Source organism: Chaetura pelagica, unplaced genomic scaffold (assembly GCF_000747805.2).
Source record: "Chaetura pelagica isolate M959 unplaced genomic scaffold, ChaPel_1.0 scaffold328, whole genome shotgun sequence".
NCBI lineage: Eukaryota > Metazoa > Chordata > Aves > Apodiformes > Apodidae > Chaetura > Chaetura pelagica.
Genome location: NW_009954216.1, coordinates 1,111,240 through 1,138,682, shown reverse-complemented (window position 1 = coordinate 1,138,682; position 27,443 = coordinate 1,111,240). Strand labels below are relative to the sequence as shown.

General features: G+C 41.4%; 1 protein-coding gene across 1 annotated transcript in view; it reads right to left on the bottom strand.

The window, feature by feature from the left end:
• Positions 1-27,239, bottom strand: part of ITPR1 (inositol 1,4,5-trisphosphate receptor, type 1) — a 173,056-nt gene extending 145,817 nt beyond the window's left edge. Inside the window, exons 1-2 of the mRNA XM_010003374.1 lie at positions 27,148-27,239; positions 23,304-23,374 (exon numbers count right to left, since the gene is read on the bottom strand). Coding sequence (XP_010001676.1) covers positions 23,304-23,374; positions 27,148-27,239 — 163 coding nt within the window. The remainder of the gene's footprint in view (positions 1-23,303; positions 23,375-27,147) is intronic.
• Between the last annotated feature and the right edge of the window lie 204 nt (positions 27,240-27,443).

Below are 27,443 nucleotides of genomic sequence, written 5' to 3'. Positions count from 1 at the left end.
TGCTGAGGCTTCAAAAGAAAAGATGACAGCCTAAGAGGTTCAAAGAATATAGAACAAAAACAACTACAGAAATGTGTTGATTATTAATCATTCCTGCATTTCCATAAAGAGGGAGGAAAAAAAGAACCTGATCCTACTGAAATTACTGTCTGTGTGATGAGAAGACATCCTTTCATTTTCAATTTGCAGTGAACAAGCAAAGCCTTTCAAAATACGAATGATTGCTGAGATGCACTAAATGCTTGACCTGCTGTCCCAGCAGAGCCTGCTCCATCCACAGCTCCAGCAACACAAGCAGGAAAACAAACCTGCACTCTACACATTTAGCCCAGTGACAGAAAAAGACTGAAGTCAAATCTCACGTTGCCAACAGTTCTGCCATGCCACAAGTGGGGAAAATTTAAGTGCAGGCCAGGAGGGCATTTGTATTCCAAGCCCAAAGACCTTGTCACTATCGCACATGCCACTGCAAAGCAAAGCAAATTATTCAGGATTCAAGTGCTGAACTAATTACATGACACAATATATTAGGGGGTTGTGCTGCTGTGAAGTCTGTTACCTCCCTTCTGCAGGCTGTTGCATCTTGCCTGCTTCAAGTGCTTTCAACGCTTTCCTTTCTAAAGCAGAACAAAGGAGGAAAATCACCCTTGTAACCAACATTTAAATGGAGAGCCTGCATGATTTATGAGCTAAACATACTTTAATTTTTATCTTAAAATAACCACCCTCAATTCGTATCTGCATGACATGATGGTAACCACCTTCTTGCCATTATACTCATTTATGCACAGTTCTACCAATGGAAAGTGCTATTCCATTTTTTTAAGCTGCAACAACATAGGAAAGAATGTAATTGTTATTAACTTACCAAGGGAGAAAACTGCAACAGGGATTTCAGAGTGAAAAATCACATACCTGAGAGCTGGACACTGAATATCAATGCAATTAGAGGCACAGCATAACCAAAACTTACCATGGTATAAGGCTGTCCTACCATGAAAGCTGAGCAAGGTAACTATTCTATCAAGGATGAGCAAACACAGAGCTCATCTCTTGCAGGGAAAATTATTTCCTGATAATTATTGCCATGTCTTGGGGTAAATTAAGAACCAAAGTAGAGACAACTCATAACACTACAAGCAAACACCCTCCCAAGCCCCCCTGACCACAATGGCAGTAAAGTGCCCAAAGAACTACCAGAAGACTAACATGAGAAACATACCTTTAGGGAAACATCTTAGGTCCCAAAGAGTTCACAATACATCACTGTTTGTTTTATTTCTGCATGTAACCTCTTTGGTCTCCTTCAAAAAGAAAACTGCTACTCCAAGAGAGAGAAATATTTAGACACTGGATATACAGGCAGTTCCAAAAGGAAACATTTGCAGGAAAGACCAGATTCGTTTTTCAGTCTCTGGTACGAACAGGGCTGAGTGCAGATGCTTGGGGAAACAAAAAGGCAGAAGGGACAGAACGTGAGGAGAAAGGAAAAAACACTGGTGCAGTTAACTGAAACATTTGGTATCTAAGGTTATACGCTTAATGAATTTAAGAAAACTGGCAGCCTTCCTGTCGCTGAGGGGTGGCACCACATGGATAACTGTGTCCCTGGATGGACCAGGGCTAGACAGGGCTACAAGAAATCCATGAAGACAACACCACACTACATTTCCTCAGAGAAAATGGTTAAGGACAGAAAGAAAATGTCAGGTGTCCTTGAAGACATTAAGGAACAGATCTTACTAAGGAACACAAGGGATAATTTTGACTAGGAGAAGCTACTTAAATTCAGCTAAGAAAAATCTCAAGAACCTTCAGAAAAGTCAAAGCACCACAATAGCTCCTGCTTAGCAATACCAAAACTCTCCATATTGAGAAAAGGGGAAAAGGAAAAGAAAAAACCCAAGACAGGAGTTCTCAATTGCACACATTCATTTGAGCTAACCCGAGATATTTAGAGAGTGACTGGTTTTAGTGAATGTTTTTACTTTCTTAGCTCAACTCCATCTCTGGTCCTGCATGAAACAAAATCCTGGACTAGTGGGAAACCTTGCCAAGAGGCAAGGCTAAAGTCAGCTCCTTCTTTCTCCCCCAAGTACAGGAAATAAAGTTTTACACGCTAGAAGAAGCATTCATACTTTATACAAAGGCAATTCAACAAATTAATGTGCATAAAAGGTGCAGAAGCATTTTTAAGTAAACTCTCATGGCTTTAGCTTCTGTCCCAGCCTTGAGAGCTGCATTCTTAACCTGGGAAGCCATCCACTGTCTGCCTTTTAATAATTTCCATGATAAATCTCCCTGCGAGGCACTGAAACACAAGCTTGAGAACAAGAACCCTGGGACGTTCTTCCTCAAAATCTTCAGGTCTTTTCAGCCTACATCAGTAGCATTTTACACTCTCGGTGAACCCAAGTGTATTCATGGGCTGGACACATTTTATTTTGACTGTTCACCCCTTGGATTTCATTTTCACATTTGCTTCTTCACTTGTTCCTGCTTCTCTGGAATAAAGTTCCTGCTCAAAACAGGTCAGGAAGTGGGGGCAGGCAGTAGGGAATGGCTCGGACACTCCAAGCACAGGAAGAAGAAAGATCAAATTTCAAACACCCTCTGAAAACGTCAATGTTGAGCAGCACGGAAAGAATAGGGGTGTGCTATTAGCCAGAGCTGCTGTGACTGAACAGCACCAGGAATCGTTTCTATTTAATAAAGCTTCACATCCATGTCAGGAGAAATGAGCCACCAAAGCACCATGCAAAACAACAGGCAAATTTTTCAGCTCTTCAACAAAATAACTCGATACTAAGGTTTTAAATGCATTTGGATTAAAGAAAATCCACATTGCCAGAAATAAAGGATACAGGGAAGTTAAATGTTTGACAGCATTTTTGAAGTCTAGGTTGGAAGAGCTAAAGAAATAATAAAAATGAATTCAGTGACTTAATTTTCCTTACACTAATGAAGTGCTTGGGATCCCTTTGCTAGAATGCTCATTTGCTTCTTCCCCTCTGCGCTGCCTGCCATCTTCCCAGCTTCTGGCCCTGCTGCAGAACTGCCAGTCCCACAGGCTCACAGGAATAGCAGACCCTTAGAAAGCTTACTTCACTCATCCCTCCCTCCCAAAGGAGAATTAACTATGTCTGTTCCATTCCTTACATATCTCCTGAAGTCCTCTGTTGCAGCACTCCACTATTTCTGTATCTAACCTGTTTATTTTTACAATTTTAGCCCATGACTTTGTCCCCTCTCCACATGAGCATACAGAACAGAACTTCTCTTCCCTCCCCTGGCAGTGTTTGCAGTCTCCTCTGTCCCATAGCCACCAAGATGCAAGACCAATCACTCTTGTTCCTGACCACTACCCTCCTCTGGAATTTCTCTAGTTGGCTCGTCTCTTTCTGGAAGTACCAAGTGCAACACTAAGCACGATACTTCACCTGGGGCTCTGCCAGGATGTAAAATCGGAATAAATAATTACCGTGTCTTTTGGCAACGTCTCTTTTTACATCCTCCAAGGGAGGAACTGCTGCACACACACAGCATCCGTGACTCCTGTTCAACCTGTGATCCCAAATCCCCACATCCTCTCCTACCATACTGCTGCTTGTGCCCATCCTCCTCATCCCAGGATGCAGACAACTAAGTGCAGTCTTTAACCTAAACCCCAGTGAACTGCAGCGCCATTTTTCAGATTTCTTCAGTTTTCAAGGCAATTCTGAGTGAATTCCCAAGTCACCATCATCCCTGTGGAGCCTGCAGAAGGCAGCCAGCTGTGAACACCACAATTACAGCAGTGTGGCAGCAGACACCCAATGCTGCACTGGCAGCAGCAGGCAACATCCAGAAGGTGTGTGCTGTCACACAGATGTTCAGACTTCCAGTAAACTGACTATGGATGGACTTGAGCAGCACTATTTGAGGAGATCAGCAAAGCAAAGATCAATAAAAAAACCTCTAGACCTGCTTTAACTATAGGAAACACCACCCAGGAGCTGATAGAACAGAGTCATGCTGCTGAACTCCACTGCACTCCCAGGAAAAGTGTAAAACACCAGCATTCACATCTGTTTTCTGAGTCTGGAAGCTTTATTCCTCCGCTTGAGTCTCTCCCCTCACTTACTGAGGCCCTCTCCCTCTATTTTAAACAGTCACCATCCGTTTGGCAGGGGACCAGAGATGCTCTTGAAGTCTATCAAATGATGCTACTCAATCCGTCCAAGTTCTGTCCATGCAGCTGATTTAAATTTGGCCAAGTCCTCCATAATGTAGTCTTAGCACTGAAGATTGCATGCTGGTTGACATTTCAAAAAGTAGATTATGCTGACAAGGTATATATGTGCTGTAAACATACATTGCCTCAGCTGAAATAGTCTGCAGCAGCATACCAGTGTGCTACAGAAGAGACTAAAACTCTTCAAGCATTTCTAAAAAGCACATTCCAGTTTGACAGCACTGAAGAGTTAAGCTACACCAGTGCTGCTGCTGGAACACAAGCTATAGCTTTAAAGATCAAAAATGAAAGTGGAAAATAGTCCCTAAACTAGTAAAACAGCCCCTTCCAGGAAGAGCTAAGAGAACTGCTTTACCAAATAAGGGAAGTGAGAGCTGGAAGCCAAGGAGCAAAGCCACACGGTCCTAAAGCAGCCAGACAGCTGGATAATAGAAACGTGAACAAGGCAGCTCCACCAGACCGGATTGCAAATGGGAAGAACAAATGTGCAGCGACCATGAGCGGAAGCAGAGCCTGCCAGCAGAGCCTGAGGCATCTCTCCCAGCCAGCAGGAGCCACAGCAAATTCCTATGGGATTTCTGGCCGTGGTTTTTTTAAATGCAATGCCATCAGTGTAAGGTGGGCACAGAACCACCATAGGTTGTGTCTGCAAACAGATGCTGAGGGGGCACACACCAGCACCTGGAGTGCTTAGCACCCAAGTGCAGGGAGCGTGGAAGAGCAAACCCACATCCTAAAAACACCCTCTGCATCCTAGATGGACACAGGCTTCACCTGGCTGCACAAAGCTCCAGGTGTGCTGCTGGATGAGGACATGCAACAGAGGAGCTGCTAAAGAGAATTCTGTTTATCTTTCAACTTGAAAAGAAACTGAATTGGGTTTTTTCTTTTCTTTAAACACACAGATGTCATTCAATTTATTTTAGCCTGCTCCACATCATTATCTTCCAGAAAAAAGTAGAACACACTATCATCCATCTCTAAGGTATGTTCCATACTGGTTCCAAGTTTGAGCCTTTAGCAGAAATAAACACTCTGTTAACTTGGTGTCTATTTCCAACAGATGCAGCAGCTTCTAGGGCTCCTTGGTTTATTACAACTGATCGTGTCCCTGGAGAATAGACTGCAAAAGCCTGCATCAGCAACACCAGAACTTCATACAACAAATCAAGGAGTTAAAACATACCTGTAAAGGAAACCATCAGTTTCATTTCTTTAACTTTTTGTCCAAGAAGCTTGTTTTTAGGTGCTGTAACTTCACACAACGTCTGCCTTATTTCCCTGACATCCCTGAGACAAGAGCAACCAAAAGAAACCCATCATGCTGCCACAATAGTAAGAACATACAAGCAATGGTCCTCAAGTCTTCTCATTCCTCTGTCACAAGGGGTGCACCAGGTGAAGCAGGAGCTACCCTGCCCCATGCTCCCTCCTGCGCCACTGTGCAGCAGTGACACCAGTGCTCTACCAAAGCCAAGTAAGGAGAACCCACCTGAAGGAGAAGCCATCCTGATGGCTCTTGCTTCCTATGCCAATTTACCTTCAAGAACACAGTATCTACCAGTCATTGAATTTCAAAGCCTATTAATTGTTGCCTTCTCACAGGCTGTGTGAATCAACAGATCCATTCATTTCAGTCCCCTCTGGCCAGCTGCAAAAAGACAAGAAACCTGCACATTACTGTGGTGTTTGACAGCCACAGCTGGGAGGCCTTCACAGCAGCACATAACCCATGGGAAAAACGTGAGTGGGATAAAAAGTGAACCTTTAACTAACTACCACCACAGCACTAATAATGTTTTCCCCTCACATTGAAACTGATGTGCTTGAAATCAGGAAGTATTTTCCCAGCCTTTAATTGATCTTTGTCATGGGAGGGTACTGAAGCCCTCAGACCACAAGAAGGCATCAAGGCATCTATGTTGCCAAGGGAAGCACCAAAAAGGACTGTGTGTTGCAACCATGACATACAGCCCCACCTGTATTTGTTTCTGAATAATCACTGTATTCAAACCACTTAGCACTACTTCCATTAAACAAATTTTCCATAAAGAACAATAATTTGGTATTTTCAATGTTTTAAACCATCTTTCAAGCTGCCTTATTGGCATAATGACAACATATCAATCAGTGCAGAAGAAAGCTGGATTCCAAAGTGATGGATGAGCTATTAAATAACACCAGCTGCATCACTCTCTGGACATATCCTACACTCACATCCACCCAGAGTCAGCAGGGATAGCTGTCTCGGATCACCAATACCACCTTTCTCAGTAGCCTCTAAGCAGCAATAACCTTCACAGTTCAGAAAAACACACTGAGGTCTCCTTTTAACCTTGCCTGCTTCTGTCCCTTCTCTTCATTTGTTTGAATCACTGTCATTTTTTCAATTATTATTTGTATTGTAATTGTATTAAACTCTTTCCTGCGTGCTTGTGTCAGGTGGTCCAGCCTCTACTTCCAGATTTACGTCAGGATTATGCCCAGATTTTCAGGACTTCAGGTTTCAGATTGATTTCCCTTTTCTACACAAGAACTTGGCATTCAGAAACAGCAGAAGCACATTAAAAAACCTGATTATATCCCACAGATTTGATAATATTGATTTCAAACTGTTGGTTTGCTCAGTGGAACAGAGCAACACTGCAGGCAGATGAAACCCTTTGGTGGGGGGTGCCAGGACAAACAGCAGCCCCAAACACAGACCAAAGGGTATCCAGAAGTAGGACCCAACCCTGCTGGTTTCAGAGCCGTGATGGAGTGTTGAAAAATGACTGCAGCCCTCTCCTGCTCTGCTGTAAGGAGTTCACAAGAATTACATCAATGCTGATGCCTGAACAGTGCCATTTCACCTCACAACTGGTGCCAGCTGCTGGTTTCAACCACTGAAAAATGGCCTTTGGCACCAGCAGCTACCAGAGCCCTCAATGCCCCATCCCATGCCAGCTCCCCCATGGAGAAGGTCTGAAACAATGCTTCCTGGATTTATGGCTTCAGATGAAAATTGCAATAGCAGGAGCTAGCACTTGACTGTGATACTCATCTGTAGACCCCAGGGATAATTTTTACCCCAAACAATTGGTTTTAGAAAAACAAGTACATCAGCCCCTTGAACAAACAATTGATTTTACATGATGAACTAGACGTAAGTTATGAAAGATGGACTGCAAGTGTTCTTGATGTTGGAGATGCTCAAAAACTAGACTGTGCCTGGGAGTCAAGAATTAAAGGCTACTTCAGCAAATCACAAAACTCAGGCACTGCTGCTGCTATCCAAAGGCCTAATCACGGGAAGTGCCAACTGTACTGATTAAATATCTGGATCTTATTAAAAAATAACTGAGACAAGCAGAACAAAAACTGCCCTCAAAACACCTGAGGATTTGCTAAACAAAAAAACAAAGTGATAAAGATGTGAAAAGTCAGTTGTCTGTAATTTCCTGAGCTTCTACATCTGGATGGGCACTTGGGGCTTTCCTCATCGACTTTCACTTTTAGTAAGTTGCTCACAGTATGAAAAAGAAGTCACTACAAGCAGTGGTTTAAATTTACTTGTCTGACGTGTCTATGGATTTTTGAAAGGTGAAGGTCAAGATATTGAGCATGTCTTCTGTTTGCCTTTTGAAATTATCCAAAAAGCCTGCTACTTTGCCACTCAAATACACAAACTGCACATTAGATATATTCAGGCAAAAATCCATGATTTTTTAATTAAGAATCAGAGCTCTAGTGATACTGTATGTTAAGTTAATTTTTTTTTAAAAAAAAATAAGGTTTATGAGATTTAATCAAAGATACAGCCTGGACCAAACTCACTATATTTCCAGGATCTTCCACTGTCATAGCAACAGAGGACTATTAAAGACCTTAAGTGCTCATTAGTGGCTCCCATCCTCCCGTGGTGTGGGAGCACAGGAGCATTTTCACTACTCTGTTTTCCGTACTGGTCATCCAAAAAAATCTTAAAAGCTTTTTACAAGGTGAAGCCATTTAAAGTACAGTTAGAAACATTACAAAGACTCAGTTTAAAGAGAAACAGATGAGCTGCTCAAGGAAAGCACTGGAGAATCATGTGCACTCTTAAAGCAGTAAGTTTCTGAGCCAGAATGCTCCTATGCCATTGTGAGAGCAACCACTTTTTAAAATTGAAATAATAAGGTTAGAAGTGTGATGATAGGTCACTGCACAGGACCTGCCAGAGCAAGGCTACAGCAGAGCTTTTGGATTCCATCCTGAGCTTGCACGACTAGAAGCATTGCCAAGTATTATGCTTTTCATGCACATTATATACCCACTTCTTTACAATACCAAGCCTTGAAAATGGTCACCAGAGAGCCCACACTCCCAGATAACCCCCACTTGGGGCCACCAATGACTGCTACAATCAGCAAGCTTCCAGCCTTCCCTCGAGAGCTGCTCCTGGAATACTAATTAGCTTCATAAACTCCAACCGCACTGCAAAGAACAAGTTTTTCTTGTCAAACATCCCCCCATGGTACTTTTACTAATAAATACATTCAAATAATTGCTGAGTTATTGGCATAACCTTATAAGCATGGCCTTAAGCCATATGCTTGTTATGTACACAAATCAACTTTTGTTTAAAACTAAAAGTATTTGAGCCAAGACTGCAGCTATACCACTGTGATGTGGCAAGGATGGACCCTTCAGTTCAGGAAAAGAACACCTTTTCCCTCTAGTCTACAAGAAATTACCCCTGCAGTCTCAACTTTGTAAGGTCTAGTAGTTTTATGAAAGTTTTCAGAAATCCATGGGAAATGGTAACAAAAATGGGTCAAAATTATTGCAACACTGACAAAGGTGCCAGGCATGCAGAAAGAGTATCACATCACACTATCTTCTTGATGTCTTAGCACCCAGGATTTCCAGTTCCTACTGCATGGGAGCAGTTGAGGACCACTTTTCTCAAACCTGTGGTCAGTCATCCCCAGGACTGGCCACTGTGTTACATCTACAAAAAGATATGAGCAGAAGCAAGGAGAAGGGGTTAACCAATTGCAATAACAACATACACTGTAATTTCACCATTACCTCCAGTCCTGCACTGTAACTTAGCTGCTCTGTAGGGGTATGACCAATAGGAAGAGGCTATGGTAGATCTTCTCCTCGAAGAACACAGCCCCTCAAAGCAAGCTCTAGAACACCTGACCTCCTGAGAGGAGACAAACAAATGCTAACCCACACACAAACCCAGCTGACCAGGTCACAAGCATATTCCAGGTAAAGGAGAGTTACTTAATTGTGCTGGCTAAATTAAAAATTTGCAAATCACATTTTTTTTAAAACTAACACAGTTGTTCTGCACATCCTTGAAGGACCACATCATTAAAAAGCAGTACTTGTTCAACCAATGCATAAAGGTACCCAAGGTTCTCTTAACTAAAAACCAAGGCCCACAAAGTCCACCATGCACATCAGCTCTGTAACCTCCTCCCTCCCAAGCAGTGCAGAGAAAGCCAATTTCATCTCTTTAGAAGACCCAACACTCCCTGTGTGCCTTCAAAGCTCTTCCAGAACAAGTGCACACAACGCTTGACAGCAAGAAGTTCCTCAGATTGTTTGCAAGAGCAGACCTCATGCATTATCCTCCCCCAGTTTTCCTCCCAGCGTGGCCCTAAAGCAGCTGGTTCCTGCCTACTCCCACCCCACGCTCTCCTCCATGGCAACACTTCTGTGCACCAATAGGGAAATAGAGAGAAAAATGAGTAAGAGTTTATTTCTATGGCCTCAGATCCAGCACCATCATGATGCGAGTAATCAGAAATCATTGCAAAGCAAGATGTCCACTTCAGCAATTCAGTCACTTGCATAGATTTTAATCAAGAGGTTGGACTAGCTCCATAGCATTCTAAAAAGCCCAGCCTGACAGCTGGTTGTGCCACAGACTTGCAAGCACAGAAAAACCCACACAGGATGCAGTCTGACGAAGCTCAATCTCAGACTATTAAAGAAACTGTTCTGTAGATCACTACATTTACTCCATTACACACCTTGCTTTCCTTGATCACCACAAATATTTGGTCACTATCATCTATTCCTCCTACCACCCCACTAAATAAGGTTAAAAAGACATATTTCAGCCCTACCACTTAAAAAAAATAAATAGATTAACATAGTTCCTTCCTGCACAATCAAGTAGTTCTGGTTATGTCTATTTATATAGCTTTTGCTCAAAAATTCCCTTTGATGTGTTCAGAAAATCTCTCACCAGGTTCCCCAGCTGATTTTGCAAAAGCTCTGTACAAAACAAAGTCTCAAAAAAAATAAATAGATTAACATAGTTCCTTCCTGCACAATCAAGTAGTTCTGTTTTATGTCTATTTAGATAGCTTTTGCTCAAAAATTCCCTTTGATGTGTTCAGAAAATCTCTCACCAGGTTCCCCAGCTGATTTTGCAAAAGCTCTGTACAAAACAAAGTCTCACCACACCACCCATACCATTCTCAAGCAAAGAGTCTGAGGATATAAGGCAGAGGACAAGGCAGCTCTTGTCCTCAAGAACATGTAGCACTGTCCACTTGACCAGCACACAGGTCTGAGCAGGCCAAAGCACTGCAGGAGGAACTGTTCATTTCCTCAAGTTCACTGATCCAATCCAAGAAATATCCAAGCAATCTTTTCAGTCCTTCAGAAGAGATCAGCATAATCCAGCACTACAGATCAATGAACATTAGCCAGCACTGTTTCTGGAGCAGCCACTTTCTAACGTGGAAAAAAAAAACAAAACCTAGATAAACTCACTTTTGCATTTGCAAAATATTAAATATTTATAAACAAATGTTCTCCTTCTTACTTACCAATATCAAGGTACTATGCCTCCACACTTCTTTAAAAATCTAAATATTTAAAGTATGTTTTAAATTAACACAGTACAAGAGATACTTCCAATGAAGTATCCACCAATAAAAAGAATCTTCAGAGGTGGGAGAAAATCTTAGGGCTTCCAACATGAGCCACATGCCAACTGAGCAGATATTCAGAGTAGCTGAGTCACTGTGGTTTTCTGAAATGAGACTTTAACCATGACTTAAAGGAAGGAACATTAAGTGACAGGCACTTCAAAATCTCTGAAGGATAAAAGTTTTTCTTTTAAAGTTACTAAGTCTAAGGCTGCAACTCATTTTCCTGACAGCTTCTTCCCCACCACCACCTTTTTTTGTGTGAGTACTTTGCTGTCTAGTTTCCAACACAGTGTTTAACTTTAAACCCATATTAGCATGAACATGCAATTGCTCTTCAGAGCAGTTAACTGTTTGGGATCTCAGACCAACCACACTGTCCCAAAGGCACTTCTCTAAGTCAGGACTCCCAACAGTTTGGCACTCCTAATGAGTAAAACGGCCTCTGGCAATGGACTTGTGTGACTAATCTGAAGTTTTAGCAAAACTTCAAGGTCTGTTTCTCCCCACTCCCCCACCCCCCTCAAACCCTACAATTAATACCCCTCCCCATTACCTGTCAGTGTGTTTTTACAGCCAGGGTGGCAGCAGAGCCCTCAAAGCAACGACCAGGCTCACTGCTCTTACAAAAACACAGAGCAAACAAACAATTCCAGTTTCTACACAGAACAGGTATAATAAGGAAACCAGAAAATGAAAACTTTTGGAGTACCTGAAAGCAAAGCAAGTACCTGAAAGACAGCAAGATGGAATTAATTTTGCATGAGAAGCAGACAGTTCCACTCAATCCCTCCCCAGTTATCACCAGAGAGCTGTGTTTTTGGCAGGAACAAACCTCGGCCAAGGATCACACACATCCTCACTGCAGCACAACCACAGCAAGGTAACATTCATGAAAGCTGTAACACAGAATGCTGAAAGACATTCCTGTGCACAGAAATCCTCTCCCCCTCGAAGGTGTGTGAGAAAAAACACACTATTTTTTTTAAAAAATATTATTCTCCAAGAACCTTTACAGTTTTCTCCACAGTTTTGGTTTGTGTTTCTTTTTTTCTTGTGAATTACAAAAAAAAATAATTAAAATCTTCAATGTTTTCATATTCTTTTCAATAGGGGATCCTTGGAGAAGTTACAAGAACAAAACATTCTCTCCAGTTTTTTTTCTGAACACTCAGTTATTCTCACAAATACAAAGAGTAAGAATCACACATGAACTCCCCATCTTCTCAAAAGCCCATGAAGGGCTTTCCTCTCTCCCTTGCACTACCCCCCCATCCCTTCTGCTTCCCATTGAATGGATGCTGGCCTGGGTGCAGAGCCAGCACAAGTGAATTGTGGCATCCCTCTGGAAACACAGACTGCAATGAGTTTAGCCCCAACACAGCTGTAGGGTTTCTCCTCAATCAAACACTTCACAGAGGCAAAGCACTAATTACATTTGTTCCCTTCATGGCTTTATCTGCCCTTGTGCCTTTAAGGTCCTGAAAATTGCTGCTAAGCACTGAAGATGGTGAAGACTGAAAAGCTATGGTAAGGGATGCTGACCTTCCAAGGTAACTTCAGCTAAGTACAAAACATAAATAATTTTTTTTGCATCAGATGATTAGAAAAAATAAACGTCAGCCATAATATTAAAAGAAGCTGATGTGAAATATTAGTGGATTTTCTCCACATAAGCCACTACAATTAAATTTAAAAATCACCTATATGTAGTTTACTCCCTTCTCCTGCAGTTTTTGTGTCTATGTATATACACACATACTTAGACACATACAAGTCAACCTGTAAGGAGACCATAAGACAAATAGGCTGTTAAACCCCACAGTTCTCTGCAGACCAATTCTGACCCCAATGCTGAATTATCATTTCTCAAGTTTCACAAATCTTCAAAAACCAAACACTTTAAGCACATGACTGACAGCATATGGAAAAAAATATATTTGAAATTAAATCTTGTAGATCATATTTGAAGGATCATCTTCTCATTGTCATTTTCCATGACCAAGGCCATCTGCCTGACAAGGAGTGGGAGGCTATAAATACTTAGCTTATTTTAAACCTTGTCAATGATAACCAAGGATTATCTGTAAAATCTATACTGCCTTCAGAATTTGCCTTCCAATCCCTAAGACATTAGCTCGCAGGGTTCTGCCATTCCTATTTAGAGAGGATGGACTAAGCAGCAGAAAGGATCATTCTCCTGGGTGCTGTTCAGTGCTGAGCACACAGGGCACAGTCACCATCCCATTTCCATAGCCTAACGCTCTGACAGGAACCAGTAAAGATGCAATTTTTGCTTCTCAGGAAAATGTGGCAATTGAGTTGCTCTTATAGTATAAGAACTCAAGTTCTTATCAGCTTTCACTGTAATCACATGAGCATGGGATACATTATTTGCTTTTTAATCAATACAGAAAACACCCATTTGAAGGACAGAACTGAGTATGTCAACACAACCCCCAGAAAAGTTGTGTATGTGTATGCTCCGAAAAGCACCATTGATGTTAAGACATGAGCCAGATGTCAAAGGCACCTGAAGGCTTTTGACAAGAAAATCTAGTGAAATTAACAAAAACATTCTAACTGACAGAGTCATGCCTGTCTGTGCTAAAGTCATTTGCAACCACCAAAACCACAAATCCACCACTTGGTTCTTCAGCCTTTCCTTGAAGCCTTCAGAGCTGATGAATCAGAGCTTCCAGGCTGCTCATCTCTGGTATCCCAGCAGCATCAGGCTTTAACCATTTCACTTCAGAGGTTTGCAGAGAAGGGACTAAACTCTTCCTCTTCCCAGAAAGGTACCAGTTACATTCTAATGATACTGAGATTTATTCTTGTTTTTCAAAATACATCACAGCTTTATGGTACACAGAGCAGGGACTGGCCTCCCTAACACATCCTGACCCTTGTGCACTGAGCCCCAGCCAGGTCCCAGAGCCCACGGAGCCACCACCAGCCTAAGCCACTGCTCCATGGGCCTGTCTGAAGTTCACTGGTGCTGGCTGGAGATCATGTGCTGCTCTGAAAGGGAGGGAAAGGATTTCTGTAGATATAGCTAAGATATTTTTCCTTTTCAGGATGGCTGCTCCAGCTCTCTCACTTCCTCATGCCGACAAGTTCACTGTTTATTTTTTCCTTGTATAATTTTTAACCTTGATGAATATAAGGGCTGACATTCACTAAATACAAGGTCTAAGTGCTACCAGATTGCTTTTGCATAGCAAAGCTTTCTGTATCCTTAATAAAATCTGACTTGGAGATAATTTGTCCTGGTTAAAGCAGGAGAGGATCCTGCAGCAGCATTTCTAGCAATGTCACTGCTTCCCTGCTGTCAGTACAGCTTGGAGGTGACTCCTTATTCTGATAATCTGACTGAGAGTTACAGAAAGACTCTTCAACCAAAATACAAGGAATTATGTTTTCACTGAACTTCTGTATATGATATAATCAAAACAGATTATAATTGCCAACACTGAGAACACTGATTATTTTCACCAGTTAAGTATGAAGGAAGTGTTAGTCCTAACATTGTTCATCAGAAGAAAATTTTCAAGGAATGCTGCATTTAGTGCCAATCTGTGATGGCTATTCTAGTGTTTGAAACATTCACATGAGACATGCCAACCTGACCATGTGCCTTTCCCAGCCAGATCACAGTATTTAATAAGAGCTCCTGAACTCAGAGTTCTCAACATCTCTGTTAAGCTGCATCCAGACCAGCTGAAGGTGGAGGGCTGGGTTACCAGGTGCCAGCTGGCAAGCAGCCTCCACCCAAGCCTCCACTGAATTAGGCCAGACACTGGGTGCATTTTGTCCTTTGCTATGACCACAAAGTCAGACATTTAAAGGCAAGCACAATGCATAAGAAACAGCCTTCTACATACACCCATTTTTTAAGCAAATGAGAAAAATCAGCATAGGTATGTTTACAAGCAATACTTTTTGTAGGTGAGAAAACCAAGGCTTCTTCATACTGGTTACATTTGTTAGGGGTCACTAAATGCTAATCTGGGATTTTTGTGACTCCCTACCCCAGCCAGTAAGTTTTCGAGCAAGAAAACAAACTAGTATTTTCCAGATTATTCCTAAAGAACCAATAGGCGCTTCTCAAGACTAACCTCTAAAGCAACCAGTTCCTTTCTGGGTCACAAAAAATGCAATATTTTCTTCAGAATCAAAATCCCAATAACTCACTTCCTAGCATTTGGATCACAAAGTTTAAAGTTAGGCAGGAAAGACAGGAGATTTTTCTAATACAGACAGGTCTCAAATCACAAGGAGCTTGACCAATTAGCTCTGAAGTTTATTTGAAGGCCCTCTGGAAGTACTTAGTATGATGAGACTCACCAGCATCTCAATCTTCCCAGCTTACAGCACAGACTCTGAGAGCATTTAAAAGGAACAAAGTAGATTGAGTGCACAGAAGAACACAACACTTGAGCTACCCTAAATATTAAGCAAGCCACAAATTTTAATAACTTTGCTATATTAGAAGATATGCACCAATGTCACCTCACCCCCACAATTCATCAAGGCATTTCACTCCCTTGGGCTCTTGTGACTAAGTATAATATTTCATTAAATATCCTGTTCATACTGGCTTATGTACTAGGGAACACTAATTTTAGAAAACTGATTAGCTAGTTCTTTCTAACTGAATGTTACTGTAGCTAAGGTCAGATTTTGCACTGAAACTATGGCAACAAAGCCACAGTATTCTTTTGTCTACAAGGTTGGGTCTAGGTTTATTAACATTACTGTTCTATTTAATAGCTAAGCACTGCTTTTTGGCAATCCCTCCCTCCATCCTACCTGAAATACTCTCAGCCTTCCACAGCAGAAGAAGCTCAGACCTGCGAGAGCTGTTGAGGAAGAATGACCATTCAAACCAGCACTCTGCTTAATTCTACATTTTTAGACACAGTCACTGCACCAGCCCATTTCCCTCGTTGTCCTGCACAGGGTGTCTCTCAGGTACAGAACCACCATCCTCATTTTTCAGAGGGGCAAACGAAGTGTACAGACCATAAACCTTCACAGTTCAGTTAGATCCCCCTTCACTCTTTCTCAACAGATTGCATTTCATACAGCATTCCAGTTATGCATATTAATGGCCAGTTTCTGTTTCAAAGGGGCTTTGCTCTGCCTTCATCTAGATGCAAAACATCTAAGATGAAAGCACTTCAAACCAGAAGTTGGCAGCCCAACCTGCAAACACAGCCCAGCTGATTTTCAGAGCCTGGGCCTTGTATCCCAAGCAAACCTGTCTCCTCTTCTTGTTCAGTATCCAGAACCTTTCTAATGCCAAGTTAAACAGATACTTGCAACCTGTGCCATACAGACCTGTTCCATTATGGTCTTGGTTCTCCATCACTAGGACACAGAAAAACAGCACTAAACCATCTCAGTTAAAGCAATAATTATTTAGCCAATCATTTGTTCACTGTTTCAGCAAAGCTCATCAACATCATGGAAATGGAATGTCTTTAGAATGTCCTGGTGCTTCAGCACACAACTACCAACTGGCTCCAAACTTGCCTTACTTAATAGGCCAGTAAGGAACCACACTGCCATAGACAGCAAGGTAAGTAAAACCAGCTTTATGATTCACTCTCCATGACAACACTTACCTTCATGAGTTAAAAAAAATTAAACATTTATTCCCTTTTGTTCCTGCATCCAATCACTATTGGAATTCAGGATTTCAAAGCACTGTCAGCTACTTTTGCACATTTAAATAGAGGACACAGCAACTAGGGAAGTTAAGAGTATAACACCTGTTCTCCAGCTGTGCTCATAATGGGAAAGCTCCATTTCCTCCCCTGCTTGCTACTCTAACCATACAAGTAGTTATCATTGACAGAGCTGGCAACAAGCCTGTGGTTAAAAGTGACTAGAGATGAGCTGTTCATGATGTCCCTCTGCAGTCACCCAGGGCCAGCAGGGAAGGCAGTGAACGTTGCCTACCATCTCACCTGCAGAGAGGAAGGAGGCTTGGCAAGCTCATTTAACTGGTGCATCAACTTTTGGTAGAATTCCCTCTCTCAGAGCTTTCCAGGCTTTTGAACATTTGTCTGTAAGAAAACGAAAGCTGCAGAGAGACTTTTCACAAGGACATTTTACAAGAATGGTAAGACAAGAGGAGACAGTTTTAAGCTGAAAGAGAGGAGATTTAGATGAGATACTAGGAAGAAATTCTTCCCTGTGAGGGCGGTGAGACCCTGGCTCAGGTTGTTCAGAGAAGCTGTGGCTGCCCCATCCCTGGCAGTGTTGAAGGGCAGGTTGGATGGGGCTTGGAGCAACCTGGGCTGGTGGGAGGTGTCCCTGCCCATGCAGGGGGTGGAACTGGATGAGCTTTAAGGTCCCTTCCAACCCAAACCAGTTTGGGATTCTAAAACAAACACTTGTGACTTTTCTGGGTTTGAAATACCTAAATGCCACAGTGACAATAGTCTTTAACATTTGCTTTTATGTAGGATGCAGTGGGCTAAAGACTCACATTTTAGAGACAGTGCTCAGGATTTCTTCACCACATAAAGGGCATCGAATTCAAATGCACACTAGCAGTTGGCAGTTTTCTAGTACAGTTCCATAAATACTGAGAATCATACTAAAAGATTCCTCATCAAAGCAGTGAAAATAGATCTCAGATATTTTAACTATATCCCAATTCAGCAAGATCAAAGGATTTTTCCTACTCAAAATGACCAATGCTTCAATTTAAAAAATAAAATAGGCACAACCTTAGGCTGTATTTTTATCATTTTTATCTTCCATCACACCAACCCAAAAGTGTTGGGTTTTTTTCATTTTACATTGAACCATGATGGTCACACTTCTGTGAAAAGGGACTAAAAAGGATTATTTTTTTCTTTTTCTGGTGTTTGGCTATAAAACAGAGAAGGTTGGTATTTTGATCTCTTGAACATCCCAAAAGAGAAAAGGAGTCACTTCCCTACTGCAAATTATTTATTTCTCTTCAAGACTAAGCTTTGAACTTTGCACTCAAACACTCTCAATAGTTCTGCTTCCTGCATAAAAAAGTAATCTTGCTATTTTATCTGCTAATATGTGGTTATCAGAGGGGGAAACGGCTGTATTTAGACACTTGTTTAAATATTCCCTAAAGGAATCCAGGCACCTTAATAATTAATATAACCAAACATTTTGCCAGCATTAGACATTCCATGCTCAAGAGAAATAGGAGCCTAAACTTGGCTATTCAGCCCAGGTCTATCATCCCTCTTCTAACCATCATTCCAGGAATATGCCCTCAAACCTCTGCAAAACACCCACTCAAACTCATCTAATGAATGCAGAAAGTCATACAATTTAGACTACTTCACATAAAAGTTTTAAAAGCAACCTGAGCTGATATAATTGCTTTCATCAGGGTAGATTTAAAAAAGTATGTATGGAAAGCATATGGAGAGCAATAGGATTGGAGGCTGTACCCTTCTCTGAAGCTGAACACAGGTTACCTGAAGGATTATACTGCAAAAACTTGTTCAGAAGGAGCTCAGAAGGAGCAAAGAGAATGGATCAGGATCAAAAGCACAAACAGAATTTGAACTACTCATCTTCTGCTTCACTATGAGGGTATTTTAAGTCTAAGATACGGGTTCATTCCTTGAACATCTTGCCAAAAAAAGAGTGTTGCCCAGCAACTACTAAAACAATGTTCTGGAAAGAGGTAGCTGCTGGACAAATTAACCCAGTAAGTGCCCTTTTTCCCTGAGTTTCCTGCAGCTATTGCAAAGCCCCTGGATCCCTGGCAGGCAGATCTGCATCCCAAATAAAGAGCTGTAAGGAATTTCCTGAGAAGGCTGTCAGACAGACTGTTTTGGTGTAGTAGCAGTGTCTTGCATTAGGCAAACACATTTGGCTTAGTGCAGTACTAAGTTACAATACAAAATGCACACAACTAAAACAAAAGCACACACAAACTAACCAAGCTCAGAACCAGCAGCTAAAGCAGAAAATGACCAGCCCTGGGCCCTGCTGCAGCTTCACCACTATGGCTGGGTCCGACTTTAATTTGCACAGTAGCTATCCCTCCTGCTCGTTTAAGTAGGAATGACTTCTAATGAAACACTGGAGCTTTCAGCCTAGCTAGAGGGTCAGCTGTAGTTCATTCTTTCCACATAAATCCATGCATATTAAAAGGTTGTTCATTTACAGGCACCATTCAGATGAACCATCATACTCAAAGACAGCAATTACAGCAGCTATTCCAGCTTTATACAATAGTAAAATGTCTTTTTTTGTTCAAGGCAGTGCAGATAAACAAGGAATTGTCACTCTTTTCTTTTTTTGGAGACTCATACAACTAGGATTTTGTCCAGGAATCTCATCTGTACACAGTATATTTAGACCAGCTAAGTAAAATACTCTTTCGCAAGAATTCTCACATTAACATTTTTTAAAAGAACCACTCTAATGAAGGTACTCTGCAGTCTCAAGTTTTGCAAGGCAGTTTTAGAGGACTTTTGAATAAATTGGAGTTGAAAACATGAAGAGCCAGAGAAACATTGTACTTTAAAAACACAAAACAACACAACCAAACCCTCATATGGATCCAGAAAGCCAGAACAAACCCAAAAAATAATACACCAAAACCTACCAGGTCATAATGACCATCCAACCTCAAACCACTGCTTCAGGTGCTCTCTTTGCTTCTGATTAGAATGGGAAAGAGGTAGAAAGAAAAAAAAAATAAATCTGCCTTCCCACCTTCAAGTGATCAAACTAGTATTTTAAAGAGGTACAACAGCATTTAGCAAGTGAAATAACTACTGGTAAACACTCACAGTAACTCGAGGCTGCTGGATTAATGCCTTTCTTACAGTTCTTCCCAACTCTGGCACTTCAGTTTTTTCCATCTAATACACCCTCTGAACGGATTTATTTTTTTAACATCTCATTTATACTTTGACACCACACTGCAAATCTCACCTGAACTCTATCCCATCTTACTCTCAGCCTCGTCTTGCATTTCATCCCTTTCAGAGCTCCACCACCACCACATTCATTTGTCAGCCTACTTTTTCCACAACTTTTATCAACAAAGCAAGCCCTGGTGTCCTCAGGATACCTCTGAATGTTTTCCTCCAAGCAGGCTGAAAGGCTCTGTTGCTCCCATCTCCAACTCCAGTTGTGCTACTGCAAATCATTCTATTCAACCTAGTCCAGCCCAACATACATCAAGCTTCTCTCACTGAGAGACAACTTGAAGCCAACATTTTTAAAAGGAGTGACTTTGTAGCACACAAAACCCATCTCCATTTCAGCCACAAAATACTTGCTTTCAGAAGCACATTCTTCAGGCAGGGACTATTTTCACACCATGAGCAGGTTATCAGCATTTGGTGACAGCATGTACTCACAGCTAAGCATTCCTGTCAACTGCCTTCCCCAGGAGAGAGTCTGTCTCCAGGAGGAAGGATGCTACATACACACCACTGCTTTGTGCACAGGAGCTCTGGTGATATTTCAAGGGTCTCAAGTTGAGAGGAAATAAAAAAACCCCACCACTCTCTATACCAGGGCCTTGCTTCTGCCACAAGATGCGACTGATTAAGTGCAGCCAAGGCAATAAGACATTTTAAAACATGAAACACCCATTGCTAAGAAAATCAGTGTGGATTAATTCTGCCGCTGGATATATAATGCTTTAGATTCACACTGAATTTTCTTAGAGCCATGTATGCATATCTAAGCAGTGAATCTTGCTTCTAGATATCTTTCACCACTCTGATTAAGCATGAAAATTAGATTTACAACTGTTTTACATCTGCCCACAGAAGACAGATCTGCTCAGAGAAGCTTAGAATTACATTTCTTAAAAATACTACCCGAAGTAAGATCCTCAAGACTGGCCATGAAGTCACATGTCCAGTATTCCTCCCAGAAGGTGACTTCAGATCTGACTGACCTGCATTTGGACACCTTAGTGTGCAGCCCACTGGAAAGAGGATTTGCACACAGACATAGGACAGATTCAGGTGCTGTCAAGAACAGCATCCAGGTGTTTTTCCAGTACTTGTGTAAAGCTATAATGTCAGTCACTTACATTTGATTAATTTTGGTCTTGCTCTGAGATCTTCAAAAGTTACTTTTTAGTTACCAGTGTCAATGTTTGCATCTATTTGAATTCAATCCAAGAACATGCTACATCTCAGGCCCCACACTCCTATCCGTTGTGATGACCAGGGAGGAACATATGAAAACCCTGAGCAAAGATGGGCCCCAGGTACACAGTTTATGGACGCTAGCACGTTTCCACATCAGTTCCCAAACCATGCTGCTGCTGTTCAGAAAGTGTCTGGTGCTACTAATCTGTTGTACTTGTGACACTGCCCACAGCAATGAAGATTAAATGACAATACTAAATACTGGGGCTACTGAATTACATTCACCAGATGCCCCTGGTTGCTTTATATCCCAGATGCAAAAGTCATTGTTTGGACAAATGCACCTTTGGAAAGGCCTTCTATTCCATTAGCAAGGGAGGTGTTTTTGCACAGTGTCATAAAAACACCAAGCAAGATTGCAGAGACATGGCTGCTGTAACTGACCTTGTCCAAAACTTCCTGTGCAACACCCCAGATGAGCCTCTGGGTGCCTTTGCTTCAGAGCAAAGGACTATTCCCATTTGTGTTGGAAATGGTGTGATAAACTTCTTTATTACTTCTTCTGAACATATTTATCGTGGAAAGCTTTTTATCTTAGACTACACTTATAAAGTACATATATAAATAACAGAAATGCCTGCTAAAATTTTATTGCTTTTGTTGCCATTTACCATTAAGCATAAACTTCCCCATGAAAGCTTTAGTAAAGTAACTACAAAGGTTGGAAAAGGTTCACACCATTCTCTCTCCATGTATAAATTATAAGTAATATGAGAACATTTACAACGTCTAACCACAATGTTTTGTGTCAGACAAATGTCTCTCTGTACTTCCAGTTCCTAAACTGTTCCAGCAAGAATAGCCTTTTTCTCATTCTTTTCTCTCTCTCTCTCCCCTCCTTCTACACCCAGCAGTCTCAGTCATATCTGGCTTTATTCCTTCATATGATTTTAACATCAAGAAATGCCAAGACTCAGGGCTCCAGTTCACATAACACCATTGTTCTTTTTCTGGAGAGCTTAACATTGAATGCTAAAACTTTCCCAGGTTGCCTCTTCAAGTACTGGAATTGGCAGCTACTTAGTTTGCCAGTAAAACAGGAGAAAAACCAAGAAGAACTCACAGAATCACAGAATGGTTCAAGAGACTTCAGCAATATTCTAAAGAGAGAGCTTCATTATATAAGACATCTTCATATCAGGGCAAAAAAACCCCAAGACTCCAATCAGTAGAAAACAAAACCAGCACTACAGAAGGGATCTGATTTTCAAGGGCAATCACTTCGAGTTCTGGCCAAACCTGGTAAGAATTATGGTAATTCTGAGCACCTGATAAAGACAAACCATAAACAAGGAAACAAGATTCATTTTTAAAAAAGCAAAAATCACATACAAGACAAACAGTTGCTCCTACATCTGAGAACTGCAATAAAAGGTAGATCAAATTTTTAGAATATTTGAGAGTTATTCTTTGGGTAAAAGCTGCCAGCAACGGGTGGAAAATAAAGAATTAAAGAAGACTTTTGCAAACAAAATCCCAGTTAGTGCTGCTTTACCTGTTTGAGATTTTTCTGAAACAAATCAGCCCTAGCCAAACTGTGCAAAGAAGCAGGCATTGATTTCTTATCACTAAGCATAAGTCTCCTGGCAGAATGAAAGCAAAGTCAAATGCAGTTAATATCCAAGGAGGTCAAGCAACTAAATAGCACATATGATAGGATGGAGTAAAAGAAATTAAACTTAGGTGGACCCTGGAAGTTTGGGGTAAGATCTAAAAGCCAACCCCAGCTGGCAACCCCAAAGGCATAATTCTTTTTGCATTCCACAACTCACTTCACATAGACATTCACAGTTAGGTACTTTTTTTTTTTCCTCCTCAGGAGTTGCCCTCCATGGAAGAAGATGGCACTAAAATACTCTATGGAAAGCATGGAGATAAAAAAATAATGACAAGTGATTGAACAAAATGAAGGAATTCTTCCAACCAGAGGGGTAACAAGCTGTCTAAGAAACCTACCTCTGAACTTTTTGGGTGGATTGTTAAGATCACCTGCTTCTGGCTGTACAACACACCGATCATCCACAAGGCTGCAAAGAGATGAGAAGTCAAGTGAGATTCTGTTCCCTTGGAATTGCTTACAGCCTTGTGAGCAAAACCAGACTTGTTTATTTGCAATATTTTATCTGAGTGGCCACTTCAGCAGAAGACATTCCCCAAATGCCAACTTATGCCATATCTTTCGAAGAAGCATGCAGCTAATTTTTACTGTTGCCCAGAGCTATGCTCCTGGATAGGTGGGACAATAAATAAGTCATTGCTCCTGTATACTGCATCATCTTTATGTCCCCTCGTTGAGGTGCAGACAGAACAGCCCATATTCTAGTTAGGTGAGACACAGCCATAGAACAATTATTGCCTCTTGGACAGATTTCAATGTTGCCAATGTGCTTACGTGGAGGGTAAAGAACAGGAAAATACGATGACTGTGAAAACTGGATACTGTCTCATGACCCTCAAGTATTAAGGAAAGGCAGAAACAGTAAAATACCACAATAAAAACTGACTCCCAAGAGAAAGGAAGGCATAAATACACCCTCCTGCTCACCTGTCATAAAGACAAGATAAGTCAAGGGATCAAACTAACCTCCTCCTCTTCTACCAGGAAGGAGGTGAACTGGGACAAGTTAACCCATGTGATTCCAATAGGGAATGTCAGGGCAGAGCTTCTCCTATGAATCCACACTGGCACAAACCCCACAGGGTCAATTCAAATCCCACAGAATAAAGAAAATAGTTAAGATGCACCTGTCACTCCTGCTCTGCCCTTGGTATGCTTTTGATCAACAAGGAATTGCACCTTTACCAAACACTATTTCCAAAGGGTGAAAATGCAACTGTAATCAAAGATCTTGTAGTTTCTGATTTGATCCTAAACGGCTCAAATTGGCCCCCTAAAAACAATCTGTCAAAGAGGCTTTCTACACAAAAGTAGAAAATAAAACTCCAAGGTCTTAGAGGTTTGAGAGGTCCATTCTCATGCAGAATCAACTTGAGAAAGATTGAGACCTAGAATATGAGAGTTGTTCCTTGCAGAGGCTGGTTACATGCAGGGAGCATCTTGAGACAACAATTATGGAAAGTAATAAAGTGCATAAAAATTAAGAGATCAGAGAGATTAAGTGGACTCAAGAGTTCTATGCATCTAAAATTTGCATATGCAAACAGTCAGAGTAAATTGCTTTTTCCCCATGGATTTTCTCCCTATTCATTATTATATATACATGTAAGTGCTCCAACCAGAATGGTAATATTAATATTTGAGCTGGCTGAAACACTTGCTTCTAGTGGATAAAGGGCCAAAAAAAAATATCAAATCAAATGGGTTACTCTGATCATTCCACACAGAGATAACCTCAGTGCAATATATCCCTCTCATCCTGAGATTAAATTGAAAGTAAAGAGGAACTTCCCAAACTACTAAGAAAAAAATTTTGCAGGCTGAAAAACACAAGAGGATATATTGTACACTGGTAATCATCAAGATGACAGCACTAAGTTTGGGAAACAGCAAGAGTCAAGTCCTGATTAGGCAACAGTCATGTCATGGGAATATTAAATAGGAACACTCTTCAAAGATTTAGAACAACATTAGAATGTATAGTGGTATCTGTTTCTCAACCTTCATTAACCACATGAACAAGTCATTACACATTGTTATGACATAAGACTGTCAAAACTCCACATGGTATAGAGTACAATTACACTGAAACTTGCCTTTGCTGCTTTAATTTTCTCCAGGACAAAGACTAAATTAAATATGGGACAAAACTAATTTGATTATGAAGGCTTATTAAGATGATAATGCATTTCATGTTTCACATAGCAATTGGGATTCCTGGCTTAAATTAGGCTCAGAAGATGTGTGGCCATTATATAATGCAGTTACCTTAAAACAGTACTAATCAAATCCAAGAGGATGCTTATAACACTAAGGGATCTTTAGGCCTGCCATGAGAACAGCTCATCAAGCCTAGAGAACACGTGCTCAGGGCCTGTGATGTCTTAAAAGGACTACCCATGGTGAAAAATATCTGCTTAGCAATGCCATCAAAAGCCACAGCCACTGCATAAGGTTCATCATGCACTGTACGGGATTAAACATAACACAACAACTTTCTACTTGTTCTGGAATCATTTACTGCCAAACTTGCTTCAACACTACGAAGAAAGAAAATAGCCAAATGTATCGTATCACTCAATTGGTTTTGCCAGTTCCCAGCAGATAGTATTTGGCCAGTTCCACAGCTGATGGAATACTGCAGAGTGTACGTGTCACATTTGACGAGTACCTGGGAAATGCGTCAAATACATTCGCCAAATACTATTCGACCAACCCTACTTACTACATCCCTTGCTTTTATCATACCTTCTTTCTTTTCTGGCAGCATCCCATATTTTCTTCTCTTTCCTATAATAGATCATGGTGCATCTTCAGTGTCTGCTTCCTTCTCTGCCCCCCTTTTTTCCAGAATCCTAATAGCTAGAGGGCTAAACCTACAAGTTAGTTTGGAGTCACTCAGATGAGATTCCAGCCCATCATTTCCTGCCAAGAGACTTACCAAGATGCTGGCTTTGTACCCTGCTTGGGAGCTCCATTTATCAGATGCATCTGGACAGTAGGCATCAAAAAATTTGCTGTCATTGTACCCACCCTGAGGCCCTTATGGCTACTGGAAATGAGAAAGAGCATGTTGTGTGTGCCCACTCACCATTTCATCAAGCTTCCTGGTTTCTTCTTTGCTACTCATCCAGTATTGAATTACCACAGCAATGTGTCACACATGGTGTCTCCCTCCCTTGAATTTCTCACTGCTTTGAAACAAGGTGGCAGATGTGCACTTTGAGCCTCTCATTCAGCCCCCTGCAAGGTCTTCCAAATCAGTAGACAGCTCCTCTGCCACCTTCTGAGGCTCAGAGAGATTTTCCCTCAGCAGCAGTTGAGCAGAATAAAACACACCCTGTCACTTGTCAGAGCTGTATTTCAATTCCACAGCTTTTCTCTGCAAACTCTTCCTTTTTCTAGGTGAACAACTACTTTTTGTTTAATGCAGCAGCACACACTCTTTGCTGCTCAAGAGGCACTCTGCTACAGAGCACCTGCTCTGGTGCCTTTGCAGAAGAAAGCACAGAGGAGCTCTGTGGAGAGGCATGCGGGGGCTGGAGCCAGCAAGGAGCAGCTCCTACCACAGCTCCAGGGTGCTGGCCACTGCCAAAGCTGAAGGGTCAAAACGTGTTCTGCTTTTACTGCAGGAGAACAATTTCACTGGTATGAGAAGCCTCAAATACTGTAAAAGACAAAACTAGTCACATTGGTGAGTTAGTGGTATAGAGATAGTTTGGCTCAGGGCTTTTTTTTCTTTTTTAAACTCCTGCCATTATCTATGCTACACCCTTATTTCCAATCAGCATATTGCACTGGGGCCTAGTCACTCCTGACTGGAGGGTGGAGGAAGGGGGCAGGAGGGACAGGACGGGACACACGGATGAACACGGGACACACAACAACATGAAAATCATTTTATTCCATTAATTCCCTTTACCCACACCTTAACTTTTATAAGCTTCTTCCTCCCCACCAAGGACATCAAAATCAGACCACAGCCATGGATAAACTCTCCATCCTCCCAACACCTAGCTTGCCATATTACTTTTAGGCTGTTTTTAAACTTAGGGCCAAATCTGTACATAAAGCAACCTTGCTTTACCCAGTATGTTCTGGAAGTCAGGCTCAGGATAGCTAGCTGAGTTCTGCTAGTCCTTCTTATGGATGGTTTTAGTACAAGAAAACAGCAGTTCTTACCCCAAAGTGCTAATAAATCCATTTGTTGAGCCCTCTGCATAGAGAGAACAAATATCTCCAATATGAAGGAAGCTCGACATCTTGTCAGTCATCTCCGGCTTCCCGCCCCTGGAAGAATAAAGCACAACATTACAATGTATCAGGCAGAATTGCTCCCTAGGAGCCACTGGAGTTACAACAGGACCCTTAGCTTTTGTTTCATCATTTGTTTCAGAAACTGAACAAGTTCTTGCACTGGGATTTCAGGTATCAAAGAAAACACAGTATGTCAAAATGCTTGCTTAGAAAAATAAACT